The sequence below is a fragment of the Thunnus albacares genome, chromosome 10, assembly GCF_914725855.1.
Source record: "Thunnus albacares chromosome 10, fThuAlb1.1, whole genome shotgun sequence".
Classification (NCBI taxonomy): domain Eukaryota; kingdom Metazoa; phylum Chordata; class Actinopteri; order Scombriformes; family Scombridae; genus Thunnus; species Thunnus albacares.
The window spans coordinates 29,544,999-29,562,494 of NC_058115.1; the positions used below are offsets into that span (position 1 = coordinate 29,544,999).

At 39.3% G+C, this 17,496-nt stretch overlaps 1 protein-coding gene across 3 annotated transcripts in view; it reads left to right on the forward strand.

Annotated features, from left to right (window-relative positions):
* The window catches only part of LOC122990347 (polycomb group RING finger protein 3), a 119,892-nt gene that overhangs the window by 24,565 nt on the left and 77,831 nt on the right, over positions 1-17,496 (forward strand). For all 3 annotated transcript variants that reach the window (XR_006405328.1, XM_044363675.1, XM_044363674.1), the window contains exons 2-4: positions 1,748-1,857; positions 7,238-7,355; positions 13,564-13,660. Coding sequence is in view for 2 of the 3 variants with exons in the window: in XM_044363675.1 (XP_044219610.1) it covers positions 1,843-1,857; positions 7,238-7,355; positions 13,564-13,660 (230 nt within the window). In the remaining variant the exon portion in view is untranslated. The remainder of the gene's footprint in view (positions 1-1,747; positions 1,858-7,237; positions 7,356-13,563; positions 13,661-17,496) is intronic.

A 17,496-nucleotide genomic window follows, 5' to 3' on the forward strand; every position in this document is an offset into this window, starting at 1 on the left:
GACAGTTGTGCTACTGATACCCTCAACTTAGACTGACATCAAAACACAACAGTTTGTCGTGTGTCACTTGCCTCCAGACATTGTCATTTAATACAACCTTGTGATGATAAACCAATCAGAAAAGACTAGAATAACGCTCATTCACTGAACAACAAATAAGACAATGAAAGGTTAAGTTAGCAGTGATGCTCTTGCTCCGCTGTCATATTACTGTATCATTGATGCAGGTTGATCATAAAACCACACAACATTAGTTACTTTTTAACGTTTGCACAAGCCAGTGGATTAATTTGTCATCTGACAGCTTTAACAGTGCTAATACTGATGTTAATGTAGATTGCACACTTCATGTTTGCTAGTGAAACAATGTTTTCAGTGCGGGCCGGGCAGGCACCTGGTCTTCAACATCATGGATGTGAGTTGCAATCCACTGTATGAATACGGCCTGTGCTCCTGCGTACAAAGCCAGGTCCTTAAAGAAATGTAGAGCTGCAACAATTAATCGATTAGGAAAAATGCCAAACATTTGCTGGTTGCAGCTTCTCAAATGTGATGAGGATATGAAACTTTTATGTGTCACACATGATTATGAGTTTTGGACTTTAATCGATACAGAAAATAATCGCAGTTGCAGCTGTAGCTGATATTACAGCAGATTATTCCCCATATAGATGTAACGTTCAGGTGTCTGTAAACTTTTGGCCATATACTGTTGCTGATTTAGAGAGTTTTGGTTCTCTTTCTCACTGTAGGGGTATTTCACCTCGTCTTGATTTCACATTTGCTTTCTACATGTGACACGTTGAGCTTCTCAAGCATAAATAACAGCTCGAAAAGCAGCTGTCAACATCTGTCTTCTTCTAACCCTCTTATCCTCCAGGAGTTATTTCACGTTATTAGCGCAGACACTTTATGTTCTCATGTTCTCACTTCAAACCTGCTCGGCGTGAACTCGCCCTTAACTCAACCCCACCGCCGACAAATAAAACATGACATCACAGAGGAGTCACCGCGTGTCATGCGACGCCAACATCTGTGTGAAGCAGTACAGTGTGTGTCCTCAGCAGCCCCCCCCCCTCCACCACCGCCACATTTCATCTCTGTAGACTAACTGGGCTAATTTCACAGTCTGATGAGCAGACAGAGGCAGGCTGGTAGACTTAACATTGTCACCGGAGAGTTTAAAGGCAGTTTTTTTTTTTAAAAATGTGTGTGTGTGTTTAGGGAAGGATGAAACAGCGGTGGTGGGTGTCCGCCTGGCTTTCCCTCCTCCATCGTGACCGGAGTGGTCAGACTCCTACAATTAAGCAATGAATCACACGATCATCACTGTTGCCCGCCTGAAAATCAGACACAAACGTGTTGCCCTCTGTGTAGGACGAGCACAACTTTCAGCAACACTGTACAGTAATAACTTTGGTTTTTAAAGTGGTATAACATGACACTCTTTCTTTCTTGCCTCTCAGGTGTCAATCAAACAGTGTGGGTGGCACCTCTGAGTCTCCTCTGCCTTTTTTTTTTTTTTTTTTTAAAGCTATTTGCATCTGCACAGTGATTATTCAGTCTCCAGCAATATTTGGGTCGTTTTTGAGCTACTGGGGCCTCTTTTCTGTTCTCTCTCCATCACTATGCTGGCAAACCCTGATTTTCATTCAAAGTAATAACACCAGTGGGATTTCTGAATGATTCTGTCTAACAGAATGAATAAATGATTTCTTTCCCTCTCTCTTCTTTTTTTTTTTTTCAGGCTCCGATGAGAGGCTCTCCATGATGCGGAGCTAACAGTGTCGGCCGCACAACCGCAGGAAGAGACGTGGCCGCTGCACCATCCACAGTCGACGCATGGCGGTATTAGGGGTAAGAACGGCGCTGTTTCCTCTCGTCTCGACCCTCTGTGCTCAGACCGTACGATCGATCGACAGGTCATGACGCGAGGGCTCGGATTGAATGTTTACACGGAAACCCAAAGGGGGTTCTTCTTCTTCTTTGTATGGATTTTCCAGCAGACTAGATGTCTCGCAGTTTGCCTCTCACAGGAGGACAGAACATATTTATCCACAGACAAATCCAATAAAGCGTGTTGAGGTAACTTTATACTGGATTTTGTGGGAACTGCTTCAACTGCTAGACAGCTGACTTACATTTCTGACATGCCAGAAATCCAACCGATCATCCGAGAGTCAGATTGTTGGATCGTTCAGGTAATCAATCAGGCGTTGTGACCTCAATCGGCATGTGAAACGACAACCAATCTGGCAGAAATATGGCCTGATTCTAAAATTGGGCAAAATCGGTCTGTCTGACTTTAGTTAAGGAAATGTCTGGCAGAGGCCTTGACAACAGACAGAAGTGTGTTACTGAACATTTTAGGCATTTACTGGTCTATACTGGGCCTTTATTGGACATGGGACATGTCTTTGTTTAGGTGGTTGTCAGGAAAGAATTTCCTGCGTATCAACATGTTTCTAAGACTTTTAGTTGAGTTATTATGTGAGAAATGAAGGTTTAACATTTGACTACAGGTAGTAAAGCTTCAGTGCTTGTTTTTATTCTTTCACTCATAGATTGAGAGATTACAGGGTCATGAAATCCCTTTTTTAAAAAGTCTGCAACATCCCCTGTTCGAGTCAGACTTTGTTGCCGTCTCTCTACTCTCTCCTTTCCTGTCACCTCCCTACTGTCAACTCACTAAAAAAAACGTGTCACCAGATGACAAAAACCCCCCACCATTTACCTAAAAAAACAAATCTTTTTTTAATAGCATCTCTGTTCGACCGGTGTCTTCATCTTCCTCGTGTCTATCCCGGCGTCTAGACACCTGCACATTTTCAGCAGTCAGCGAGGATTTGAGAACAGGCTGTAGCTTCTAAATGATGGATGTCAGCCGTCTCACCGGGCAGAACCAGACATTATGTGAGAGGTAGTTGTTGGTAATTTCACATCTTATGATTTGGCTGCAACTGTCTGCTGTTGTAGTTCTGTTGGTTAGTCACACACTCAGTTACCAATGCGTTCGCTCCGCAAGAAACCCTGGTCGATGCGTCGTCAATCAGCCTTTGCGGGGAGGAGAAATACTGTACAGTAATTGTATTTTACCCCGTTGTTTAATTGGTTGGCAGGCCGCCACGGTTGGCGAAGTGACAATAGAATCTAAACTGATTGAAATTCACTTTCTTCAGCGTTATAAGTGAGAGGAGAAGTAACAAACTGGTTGTAGTAATGTTTATTTGACAGTTTGATAGTGGGCAGTGAGTAAAAATGACTCTGCAGTCTCCTCGGAGTGTCACACTAGTTTGAATCAAAAGTTTGAAACACATTTTTTTTTTAATGTTTAAAAGTTTTCTCTGCCAGTCAGCTCATCACCATCATTCTGGTGTTTTTTATTATAAGAGCGATGATAAACCGACATCCATCATACTTTCACCTGTCATACACTTGATGACGTTTATACACACTGACCGAGCACGTTATTAGTCACACCTGTACACCTGTTTATTGATGCTGTTATCCAGTCAGCCAATCATGTGGCAGCTGTGCACGGGTCAGGAGCTTCAGGTCATCTCGACTTCGCTAAGATTGTTGGTGCCAGACGGGCTGGTTGGAGTGTTTCTGAAACTGTAATGAAACATGTAATGTTAATTGATTATCTGCTGATTATTTTCTTGATTTATCGTTTTGTCACTGACATGTCAGGAAATAGTGAAGTTATTATAGTTTTCTTAGAGCTCATGGTGACATTTTTAAATGTTGTCTTTTATCTGAGCAGCAGTCAAACGTTTATTATCATGTATGAAGCTGCAACCTGCACAGTTTCTGCTTTTAAAAAAAATGATTAGTTGATCATCAAAATAATTAATTTTCTGTTGATCGACTAATTGTTGCAGCTTTAAACATATAAGCACAGATAATAATCAAGGTTTTGAAACTAGATCTTGACACAGGGTCCGTCCTCAAAACCAGGGCTTTTCATTATCAATTAATCTGTTGATCATTTTCTTGATTAATCGATTAGTTATTCGGTCCATAAAATGTCAGAAAATGGTGAAAAATGGCGACCTCTGTTTCCCAAAGTCCAGTATGACACTTCAGATGTCTAGTTGTGTCCTGACCAACAGTCCACAAAGACGTTCAGTTTACTGTCATAGACGACTAAAGAAACCAGAAAATATTGACCTTTGAGAAGCTGGAATCAGAGAATTTTCTTAAAAAATGAGTCAAAACAATTCATCGACTATCAGAATAGTTGGTGGTTAATTTAATAGCAGGCAGCTAATCAATTAATTAATCATTGCAGCTCAAAACTACATGAGGTAATAAAGCAGGATCCACTTTCAGGTCGTTATCATGTCAGCTGATTCTGTGCTTTAATGGTTCATGTTTACAAACAAATGTTGCACAAATTTTGAACATTTTGAGAACATATTTGATAGAGAAACACTAGAAACCGTCTCCGCTGTGGACCAACAACACAGAGCTCACAGACCTGTTGACACATCAGCTGAGATTCTTGTCGATCACGTTTCTCACTAAGTAAAAACCACAGTTAGTCACTCGGTTACTCAACACAATTACTCAGCTTCTGTGTAGCAAATCACTGCTTTCAACACGGTTCCCATATTCATCTTTTTTTTTTAAAGCATGAATCACCAGCTGAGCTCCCCGTCGCAGCCTGTTAGTCCTGCTCGTCTGATTGTGATCTTGCAGGAACGTGCGAGTCGACGTGGTTTCAGCTGATCCTGCTTCAGTAAAACCACTCTGTACGTTCACGACCATATTTTAATGTCTTGAGTGAAGCGTCGTAGCGTCTCTGCTGTAATAACGAGCACACAGCTGCGTCGCATTTTCTTCCAGGAGACACACACACGAGCAGGAGATGAAAACCTAGAACTTACAATAACTGCAGCAGTAGCCCCCCCTGGGCTCAATAAGAACAGACATAGAAAACAATGAAGCTCTGCTAGCGGACATAAAATGCTGCAGTAATATAGAAGCTAATGTTCCTTGTTATGATTTTTGGGTGCATTACTGCTGCTGGCGGTCCTCTCCTCCTGCTGTGGGTTTTTTTGTTTAATGCTTGACATTGCAGGTGGACGAGCAGCAGGGCCAGCAGTAATTGATATCTATCATGTTATCCAGAAAGCAACTGGACCATCAGTCGTTTGAGTCACATGAGTCCAGGTGTGACTCATGCAGGGCTGTAGCTGATGATTATTTCCATTATCTGTTGATTTTTATTCTCTTTTTATTATTTGATAAGTTGTTTGGTCCATAAACTTATGAAAAATGTTTGGTTTGTCTCAACTAACAGTCCATAACCCAAAGATATTCAGTTCACTATCATAGAAGACTGAAGAAACCAGAAAATATTCACATTTAAAGGACTAATTCAACAATTTTTCAAGTCAGGAGCCCAAATGAATATTGACATGTTTTTCTTACTGTAATCATCCCTCCTCTTCATACTGACCATTACATAAAGCACTTACAATGTCTGTGATGGGGGTAAAATCCACAAAATGTATTAATAAGTTAATTTAAAGCTAATATTAGTCAAACCAAGTTGATATCTTTCATAGTTACTGTCTTTTTAGTGCCAGATTCCCTCTTTTTGTTCCGATCCTTCCACCGCAGCTGAACAGGAAAATACTGTCCGTCGAGACACAAAGAGGGAATTTTTTCTACTAAAAAGACCGTCTCTCTGGCAGACATCCACTTTATTGGACTAACTCAGACTGCTGAGGCTTCATATTAACTTCAGATAAACTTTTAAATACATTTTTACTCAAAAATGAGGACTGTGGATTTTGTCCTCCTCTTACATTGAAAGCACATTTGAAGGGGATCTTTTAACTTAGACACCTGACTGTTGTTTTACAGACCAAAAAAACGAACTGATTAATTGAGAAAATTAGTGATAGATTAGCCGCTAATGAAAATAATCATTAGATTCAGTGTTTTTGGATAAACTATGAGCTGGAAGACTGAGAATCTTCAGAGATATCAATCAAGATCTGGCAAATGTATTCAAACTTATATATGTAGTCATTATATCAGACTAAATACATATAAAGCAAAAACATGATAGCTTATTTGAAATGAATTCTCTCTACAAATGGGCTGTTCAGTCATTCTGGAGAGAAACAGGATTATAAGTTGAGTCCTAAAAATAGATGACAGGCGAGGAAAAGAACAACTGCTGCAGTTTCACCACTCTCACCATCTGTACCGACAGTTACAGCTGGTTTTTTTCTGCAGTTTTTTTTTTTTTTAATGTGTGTTTTGATGATTTACCATTTATACTGTAACTTTGTACCACCTGTTAGTTAAAATAAAAAATAATGAATAAACATGAAACACTTCCTTCAACAGATATCAGAACTTCCAGCAGATATTAGAGACTCGGATAGAACGACTGTGAAACCTTTAATATTCAGACGAGTGTTAACTGTAAAACCTCAAACACACAGAAAAGTCTGTTTAGTTTATTTTTTATATTTAAACATAAACTTAATAACGGTTAGTTGTAGAGTATTTGTATGTGTCATTAACAGGGAAATAATGTTTTTTTTTCTCTTCTTGTAAGGTCACACGAGGCTAAAATAACTTCAGTTACAGTTTAAAGGGTTTAAAATAAATTTGGTTTAATATCAAATACAACACAACTCTCTCTGTGTGTGTTTAGAAATGACTGAGTGAACAGGAAGTGACACATACAGCGGTGTTGTCAGTGGACAGATAAGAAATGTCTTATTCATAACGAAAATGACTCACATTAATAACTGGGTAAAAATACAGGCTTTATGTTTCAAACTGCCACGCAAATAACAAAAATAAATTTGTGTTTGAAACGTTTTACATGTTGTTAGAAAAGGTTTTCATGTAATTTAAAGTAAAAATACTATAAAAAAACCCTTAGTGCGTAAAAAATGTTAGTTTTAGTGAAGGTAAGTCAGTGTTAAAGGTAAAGTTGGAGGGTGAAATGTGCTTCAAACAGAAAAGACACCGTTCATTCATTACATGTTAATGTGTGAACAGTATTTAAATGTTGTGGTTTATCACTGAAATATTCCAGCTGATGCAGGAAGGAAAGAAAATACTTTGATGTATAAAGTTACATTTCATAAAGAATTTGATCCTGATGTTTCAACACGATTTAAAACCATTTTAAAAACGATGCTTGAGTTTTGTTTAAAAGCTTTAATCCTTCATTTTTAATCTTCTTCTTCTTCTTCCCCAGAACCCCGACATGCTGACGAGGAAGATAAAGTTGTGTCACATCAACGCCCACATCACATGTCGTCTGTGTGAGGGCTACCTGATCGACGCCACCACCGTCACCGAGTGCTTACACACCTGTGAGTCACCTGCTCGCACACGCTTTCATCTGTCTTTCTATGTACTTTTTAAGTATTCTTTCCCTTTTTTCCACTCCTGTTGTTCTTGTTTCTCTTGTTTGTTTGACTCACGCTGGCTGTGTTTTGTCTCTCAGGGTTTTTTTTTTTTTTACCTCCAGGATTTTTCCCCCCGATGGGAGGAATCCTGGAGACAGAGTGATGCCTCTGAGATCTGTGCAGCTCTGTTTAAAGCTGCACTTTGACTTATAACACTACCTTCAGTCTGTACAGTCCTCACCGCCAGTTATGAAGTAGAAGAAGAAGTTTTTCAACCTGCAACTTAATGTTTCCCATCATTTCTATTCATGCACAGCAGAGTTTCACACATATATGTTTATTCTTTTAAGCAAAACGCTCTCATGCTTTATATAAACGTCATTTTCTCTTCATGAAACCTTAAAGCGAGACTCACAGGATTACAGAAAACGTTACCGCCGCATGTATTAGCCCTCAGACGAAGGTGAGAAGATGTCATCCCCTGTTCACGCAGCGGTGCATCATTAGCCGGGTGTTTCCAATAAAGCGGGGCGATCTCGTCTGTCTCCGTCTGCAGTCAGAGTCATTATGCCGTCTGGTCAGAGCCTCGAGTGAAAACCCGCTGCAGACTAAAAGCTGGATGTTGCAGTTTTTATTTCCTCGAGTTGCACAGCATCCCTTCCAATAACTCTCTGTAGGATCCATCCCTAAAATAACTAACGTAGTGTTTGTCTCAGGCTCTTTTCATCCTAATGAATTTTCAAAAAAAATCTGTAGCACAAACATCCTCAGCAGGGTTTTTATACTCGTGTGTAAACCCCCAGGCCTGATTTATTGGCTGTAATTAGTCTATTTTCAGCTTGTTTATGCAGGAGTGTAACTTTAATAAAGTGAAGTGGAATAACAAGCTGTCATAACTACTTTAATATAGTTTTAGAGACAAAAACAGATGTTGTGTCATCAGAACAAGTCGAGGATATTTACACCCCGTATGGGATCGACTGTTTTGAATTTTTTCCCCCTAACCCGGTGAAACAGATTTAGATGGGAATTTCCTAAACTTAATGAAAAACAAACCCTAAAATAAAACAGTAATACAAAAACTGAGCAGGTTTTTCTGCAGCTACTCACATTTCCTCTGCTTTATTTATTCATAGAGAGCTTTCAAAACAAAGTGCATCATGAGGGCAGAAAAATAAAAAAAGACAAATCATAAAATCATTAGATTAAATAAAAACAGAAATAAAAAAGTCTCTCAGATAAAAGTAGCTTTTAAGAAGCCTGAAACTGTATATTGTACCTGAAGATAAAGGGATTATTTATATTCCTAAACCTCTCCAAAACATCTCAGGACATAATTGGACTTTCTTAAACGTTTTAAACGTGTCATTCATAACTGTTTTGTTTCTCTGGGAAAGTGTCATCAGGAGGAAAACAACTCTGCTTGCACTACTTACTGTTTGCTTCTGGTTTTTCTCTGTGATTACAGATGCAGTAATTAGATTTTTGGGACTAATTTTCATATATTCAGATTATCAGTGGGTTGAAATACGTCTCGCAGCGACTCGTGATCCGAATCTGCAACAGAAGACAAACAGTAAAAAAAAAACGCCGTGCAGCTCCGTCTTTAACAGATTGTTGTGATGTCGCTGCCAAACCGTGTGGAAAAGAATCAGATGTGATACAGTCGTACAGTTGTTTTCGTGTGTTTTATGGTGCATAAAAACGGTTTGCACTGATGCAGAAACGGTGTTACCTTCTGTCCTGTGTGTGTTTATCAGTCTCAGTCTTACAGGCTGTGAAGTTCATTACACATCAGGAGTGAAAATATGAATGAGCTGATTTGTGTTAATTAACTGTTGAGAGAAGCAAACAAACACATAATCCGACATAAAACAGAGAGACAGTAACATGAATTAACTTAATGGTAGATATTTGAATGTGACTGCAGGTACATTTCTATTGTTGATGAAGTGATTGAAGTCTGTTCGACTCATTTTTAGTCGCTTTATGTGTCGTCGTTAATCGTCTTCTGATATACGTAAGTTAACTTTATTTATGTAGCGCTTTGTGAAACAGAAGTTATAAAGAGCTTCACAGAGGAGAGAAAAGAAAAGACGAAATAAAAGAGACACAAAGGTATAAAAACAAGGGTTAAAGATCAAGAAAAAGTCAAAGACCGAAAGAATTTTAAGATGCTTTTTTTAAAAAATGTGCCCTGATTTGGCTTCTGACTTCAAAAAATACCTTTTTTTTTTCCAGATGTTGAGTTTGAATGAAGGGTTTTTGCAGCAGAAAGAGCTCACAATTTAGATTGGAATCAATTTGAACAGGTGCGTCTGTTAACTTTGAGTGTTTGTGCTCAACATTACGGGGCCAGAATAATTCGTTTTGTCACAGTGACGTTGTATAAAATTTAAAAATGCTTCCTCAGAGCTTCCTCCTTCGATTCCTCAACCATCCAGCCAGATACTTCTTGCACAAACCAATGAAGCCTCATGTTTTCTGCAGCCTCAGTGTCCCTGAAAGCATCACATGCTGGTTCAGTTTGTGACAAACAGGAGCTTTTCTCTACAGACGAAGCCTTCTGCGTCGTACAGTACGCCAGCTCGTGTTACACCGCCCGCCGAAGTGAAAAGCAAGTAGTACGACCTTGAATCAGCCGTTTTGTAAGGTCTGGAGGTCAGCGAGTGGACGAGGCCTCGGCCTGTTTACCTCATTTGCAGCCTTAAGTGCCTTTTAATACTCACTGAGTCACTAGAAGGCAGAGCTAACAGTGTAATTATACTGACATCAAGCCACATGCTGGTAGTTTGACAAGTACCATGCTGATGTTTTTGAAGCTCTTCTCAATTGTGAAATCATATCGTAGTTGTCTGATAAATAATGAAAGGCGTCTGTGGGGTTTTTAAGCTCGAGGGCGCTCTCGTCCCCGCTGCGTTCGGAGAAGTCTAATCGAACTTGGCACGTTTATTCCTGGCACAGTGTGTTTTGGCATTTGGGTCGGTCAGAATAATCTAATCAAAAGTGTGGAGTGTGGACCAATCAGTCGCTCTCCGGTTCGCCTGAAACAGATTAAAATGAAACCTTTTTTGTTTATTTAAAGTGAGGAAAAACCTTTCAGACCAATCTTTACACCTGATTCTTGAGTATCTAAAGCTGACAGTTCTGCTGCTTTTTGACATAAACAAAACTAAAACAATCGCCTTTTTTCCACATGTGATCTTTGTAGCATGAAGCAGTCATCTTCTCTTTATATCCTGATCTTAATCCCTAAATAATAAGCACACGCAGCTTTATAAAACAGCCATGAATCTGTTTTAGACATCTAAGATGAACTCAGACAGCGTAGTACCTCGTTCGTCCACTAGAGGGAGCTCTCTCACTGCGGATGGGAGCAGGAAAACATCAGAGTCTAGACGAGATGCTTTGATTCTCCCTCTCGCTTTGGAAAAAAAAAAAAAAAAAAGGGGGGGCTCCACCACCGGCGATCTGAGACAAAGAGACTCACATCACGTCATCATTGCAGCTGTTCTGACAGACCGAAGCTCCACTGCAATAAAACTGAGACCGCAGTGAATCACAGCGCCGGTTCTCACAATAAGTCTCGTGTTACGCACGTGAAAGGTTGGATAAGTGAGAGGTCAATCGTTAAGTTAAACATCCTGCAGCTTGTCACAGAAGTGCATCCTCTATTTTCTTTATTTTTCTCACTGTGTTGCGTGTAGAAGTGAAATAATTAGTCACTTAATTGATTAAAAAGTGTAATTTATCAAGCAAAAAAGCCAAACATTCACCGGTTTCAGCTTCTCAGATGTGAAGATTTGCTGCTTCTCTCTGTTCTAAATATTGTAAATTGATTATCTGTGAGTTTGAGACTGTTTAGTCAGAACAAGACAAATAATTTGAGAACATCACCTCTCTCTCTCTCTCTCTTTCTCTCTCTCTCTCTCTCTAACTGTCAGTTGCAGCCGTACTTGTGGGTTGAAGAAATACATAAAACAAATCATAGATTAACTTGATGTGAAAACATAATATGCAAGAAATGGCAACAGTTGCACCTGATTCATGAAATGAATGAATGAAAACTTGACTACATCCTGACGGCAACGTTTACAGTTTAATTATTCAGGTGATGCTCTTATCATCTCGCTGGGAGTGAAGCTGTAGAATGTGATTTATCAATATTACAACCAATCAATATTAAGGTTGACTGTCATCTGTTTTAGTCTCATAGCGTGTTGGTTCTGTCACGTCTGTCTGTGTTAAATCATCTGTTTGTTGTTGTTTGTGTGTTTTTTTTTATGCTTCAGCAAAAAAAAAGAAAAAGAAAATGTTTGTTGAAAGTGAAAGATGTTCAGCTCATGATGTAATTAGTCTACAGCTGCAGCTGACGACTCTTTTCATTATCGAATTGTGTGTTCCATAAACTCAAAATCTATCATTTTAAAGAGGGATCAGTCACGTATACTTTAATGTATGTTTATGTATTGTTGTGTTTTCTGCAGTTCTGTATGTATTTTGAGTTTTATGTATTTTAAAGGCCTCTGTAGGGATGGCCATTGCACACTAGCCTTAAACTATAAATGCTGTTTCATGCTTTACTTCATGTTATATATATCTGTCATCTGGAAACAGTGAAAAATGTCACAGTTTCCCTAAAAATCCAAGGTGACCTCTTCAAATTACTCTCACATAGCAGAAAGAAAAACAAAGCGAATCCTCACAATTGACTGGTTGGAACTGGGGAATGTTTGACATTTTTGCTTTAAAAATGACTGAAATGAAAAGGTCACATGATATACTCCTATTCAACAAGTTCATATAGGTCTCTGAGGTCCCCAAAACATGTCTTGGCAGTTTTTTGCTGAAAATACCACTGAGATCATGCATTCTAGCATGCCTCTCTGTTTCAGTCCTGTTCTCTATGGGATGTTTATGTGTCTATGCAAACGAGCTGCTGCTCCCCACGCCCTGCTCTGGAACTGGTTGTGGTTTTCCGGCTGTGATACAATGTGAGATTATATGACCGCAACAGGAGAGACAGAGGGCTGTTGACAGTATCTATATTCATACTGGAACTGCAGCAGCGTCACTAATATTAGTATTACGGTAACGCTGAGTGTATCTGTGGACCAGAATGGACGTTTTAGCCTTGGCTCGACTGTGGCCAGCGGGCCACCACAGCATTATGGACTGAGCAAGTTAGCTTCTGGGTGCTAATCCAAGTTACACAACGTTGCCAAGCAAAGGAATTCCTGTGGTTTGACCATTTCTTTTTCATATGTGTATCGTTACCTTCATGGCCTGTCTATCAAATACATTTACATAATGTTACAGCAGCAACACACACATACTGGTGAGGATCACGGAGCAGAGTGGGCTAACATATGACAACAAAGCTAGCTAAGCTAGCGTTGCAGTTCAAAGTTCTACAAAAAGCAGCATGAAAAAAACAGTTTCCACCATCCGACCTACGATTGTCGTTATCTAGTTGGCTTCAAATCAAGGCTTCACACAGTTTCTCTTGACTGCCCCTCAACAACATTGCTAGCACTATTAGCCACACAACATGCTAACGCCAAGTTCAACAGCCACTAAATAAACAGTAAAACAGCACAAAACTTGGCAAAACTTACAGCTTCCAAGTTTGAGGTGGGTTTTAGTGGGCGGGGACCGTCAGCCTGCTGGGGGGAGGTCATTTGTTTAACACATCCCTTTATGATGTCATAAAGGGAGCCAAATTTAATCAGTGTTTTTGTACACACATTTACTGAAAGACAGGGCCGAAGAAGAAGAGAGAGGACGGTCTTTTCTCATAGTTTGGGCGTCTCTGGACACATCAGGGACACATTTATGTTGAAAAGACATGAAAAAGTGCATTTTACATAACGTGACCTTTAATCAGTTATCAAAATAGTTGACAAATATTTTCTCTTGGTCGGCTTATCAATCAAACAAATATTTGCGGCTCTAAATTTGTCCTTCCACAAATATTCAAGACTAATAATCAGGATTATTTCAGTCACAGTTACACAATGATGCTGTAAGTGCACTGAAACATTTATTTGTAACTGGCATCTGAAAACATACTATCTGTACTGTATATTTCATGGCCAAAGGTTTAATTTATATATCTATAGCTCGGAGAGTAACTCATATGTCATCTGTGTTTGTTGTTGTGTGTCTCCAGTCTGTAGAAGCTGCCTAGTGAAGTATCTGGAGGAAAACAACACGTGCCCCACATGTAGGATTGTTATTCATCAGAGCCATCCACTGCAGTACATCGGGTGAGTGAGGGAACCACTGCATGCGCACACACACACACACACACACACACACACACACAAGCACAGTGATTTGCTGTCTTTCTTCTCCGCTATCTACAATATACACCCATCCTCTCTCGGTTTCTCTCTGAACCTTGCACTCACAAACATATAGTATAGCGCACGCACACACACACACACACTCATGCGTGCACACACACTGTTGTTGACAGTGCTCCATCAGTGTGCAGGGAATTACTTGCAGCCTCTGGGGGCATCAGCAGAACACTGCCAGTAAACAATAAACCACCAAGAAGCAAAGTACTGCTGGCCTTTCACGTTTTATTTCTACTCTTCTGCGGAACAAAAAAAAAAAAAAAAAACCCTTTGAACTTCCGTGGCCGATCTGCTGAGAGTGGTCTGTGTTTCTGTGTATATTTATAGAGACAGATACATAAGAAAGAAGACAATAAATTAAAGCTACACATCATAGCATTTATATCCGAGCTCATTTGCAATTCTGTTTCTTTCTTTTATTAAAAAAAAAAAAAAAACAACTGTTGTTAATGTGGCCTATTTACACAACTGTTATTAATAAAAACACTGGAGAAGTTTTATGGTTCTTTACTGGTTGAATCCAAACGTAACACAACAGATCAATATGCGCCTAATAGGGCATGCAATGACTCATTATTACAACGTAAAGTAGTCCCTTATTATAATGTAGGCTATATGATACAAAAACATACAGCATACAGAGCAATAAATATAAAATTTTTCGAACAATAACACAAATAACAAATAGAAATTGTGATAAAATTACTATTAAAGCCTTAAATGGATCAGAGGTGGGACGTCAATGATTCGCCGTGCAGATTTTCATGCTTTCCAAACAATAATTAAGGTGATTTGACTGATTTAGTTTCTCTGTAACCTAACCTGTAATCTCTGTGCCCTGCATGATATCACATCACCTCAGTACACGATCAGAAACTGGTAACACACTCGATCTGTTATTGCCGGCTACTTGTTGATTGATACTGAGACGAAGTGGAAGAGTTTCAAGTCATATGACAAAACTATACCAGACAGTGAATTGGCATATCATATCTGTAGCCAACATGTATCTGAAGAGACTCTCTGGGTGAATAAATCAATAAATACTCAAAATAGTATCTCTATACCAGCAGGTGGTGTCATTGTTTGTCTAATCTATGAAGCCCTTTGAGATGATTACAAATTAACACACTTTGATTGAATTGAATTTTGAATACTTAACACTTCATTACTCACATTTAAAGCAACTATATTCAGTATCTTTCAACATAAACAGCAGTGTGTCGTGTCAGAGGTATCACTTGTAGTAACGAACCAACAAAGAATTATCACCGGTCTCTGTAGCTCCTCTCGGCTTTACGGGGCTTTATAGTGAGTTTCAGTTCATTGTTTAGCTGTCCGGCTGCAAATTTACTGTCTCGGTTCACTCTGAGCGCTCTCAGGCAGCTCTAAAAAAACCCCACTGTTCACTACCTGCTCAGCGCCAAATGGCAAAAAGACACAGTCAGCAACTAAATGGTGAACATAGTGGAGCATTTAGCAGCTAAAGAGCCAGATGTTTCCCTCAGGAGACGGTGGAGACCAACAGCAGAGCTAAAAGAGAGTCAATACTGGATTTATTCAGCAGGTGGACAGAAACACGACGCCAACTGTTTGCTAACAGGTTCGACATATCAACTTAAAAGATGACGTCAGTGTTGAGTTCACGACTTGTTTCTGCTGAAAACAAAAAAATCAGTTAATGCAGGTTTAAAGAGAACAGGAAGAACCTTTAAAAACCCATATTGATCAAAAACTAATCAAGAGTACATGAATTGCTGCACTTCTCTACTGCCTCTATTGTAAATGGAAATGATAACCTTTACCAACCAAGCAAGACGAGACTCGCACCCCTCAACATGTGTATAGACTGTATTACAAACAGAAGAAAGGAAAAACCTCAATAAATAAATCTCACTAAGGCACTTTATATTGATTTTTAGTTTATCACTCATCCGTTTATACTGTATCTCTCACATTTTCCTGCCAACACAGGCAATATAATACAAATATAGTTCATAGTTATAATAATATATATTACCTGTAATCAGCTCTGAGATGGTCAGGTAGTGTTGACCGGCTTGTTAGCATGATGAGACTGTAGTGGACCGCAGCAAGTTCCTCTGGGAAATATTTAAAGCATGTCGCTCCAAATGATTAAAACAATTTGAAAAAAGTTGCACTTTCTCTTAAAATGAAAGATAAAAGTTGCTTTTCTATAATTCCCCTGTTGACTTGAAGCACATACTGTAGATTTTTGAAAATGTAAAAGTTTAAAGTGAAGAGGTGGCATTGTGGAAGTCAAGTCATCTTACAAGTGTTTCTGGAAGAAGTCCCCCCTCTGTGAGGGATCGTGTTGTTCACGCCCCCCTCCAAGCACTCATACATTAATGTCTGATTAATGTGACACACAAACTAAATGTGTACAAGCAATTTAGTCATTACTGTCTAAACTGCGCTGTCTGCAGACTCATTGTTTTGCAGGAAATGCTCCATTTCAAACACATTAGCTATCCGCACAGCTGTTTTTTGCCTCATTGTTTGCAGGAAATTGGAGCTGATGGGAAACATCACAAGTGATTTGAAGGCAAAAACGCCTCACAGATGACACATAAATCCCATCTGCTCATCAAGAAGATTAATCAAAGTTGATGTCTGAGATTGAACTCAAAATAACACTCGGACGTCTCCTCACAGAGAATTATCTCAGCAGGACTAATCCTGCCACTTGTACTGTCAAGTGTGGCTTATGGTTTTAATCCTTTGTGTTCTTCTCATACTCAAAATTATTCTGGTTTGACAATGAATCCATCGCAGAATCATACTCGCATAACTCAAAACATGTACAAAGAACAGCCTGGCGTCACTCGGTTCTAGTTCTAGAGGGAAATTAGCTGGTGATGAATGCCAGCTAATTTCCCTGGCGAGTAAGAGTGCGTTAAACGTTTGTAATGCACGACGTGGAGACGTGAAGAACCACCAGATGTGAAGATGCCTTAAAACTGTTTAACACACATCTACAAGTTGATTATCCTGCTTATATCGTGGTCATTTGCCAACAATATAAAACGAAAGCATTTGCAAAGTTTTGGTGAAAGTTTTGCACTCAAAATCAAAAGTTATGAAGCAAGACATGACAACTTGCCACACCGTACTCGCCGCCAGCCTGAACCGAGGCATAAAATTCACGTAAGGTGTCGTAACTGCAGAGTACGTCTCCAAATCAGTCTCTCAGTTTATTAACTTAAATTTTGTTGCCTTAGTTGTATTAATCGTCTCTTCTTCTATCATTTTAAGCTCTTCAGGCGCCGTTTTTCTCCATTTTTTTTTCCCTCTGCTGCGTCGCATTCTTCAAAACTTCATAACGAGTAAGCTTTGACAGCTTTGCTCTTTAATGTTGCTATGGTTACAGGTCGGGTAGCGGATGAATTTAGAACAGTGATTAAACTTGAGCCGAACTACGTTGCGCAATAAACTGTTTTAACGCACAACTGCTGGTCAGTCAGTACAGAGTTTTCACCCAGATCTTGTTATAAAATGACTTTTTCCCTTGTAAACACATACATGTTAGTTATTGCTAACGTTATATAATATAAACCTTAAAGGCTGTTTTTCAGACTGTACAAGACAGATTAGAGCAATGACATGGGTGACACTTGGTTGGAAGGTCATGAGTGGGATTTAATCTCACAGTGTTGTGATTATCTCACCTGGCTTTGTTAACAGGGAAAAAATGAACTAATAGACAATCTTGTGCTGAA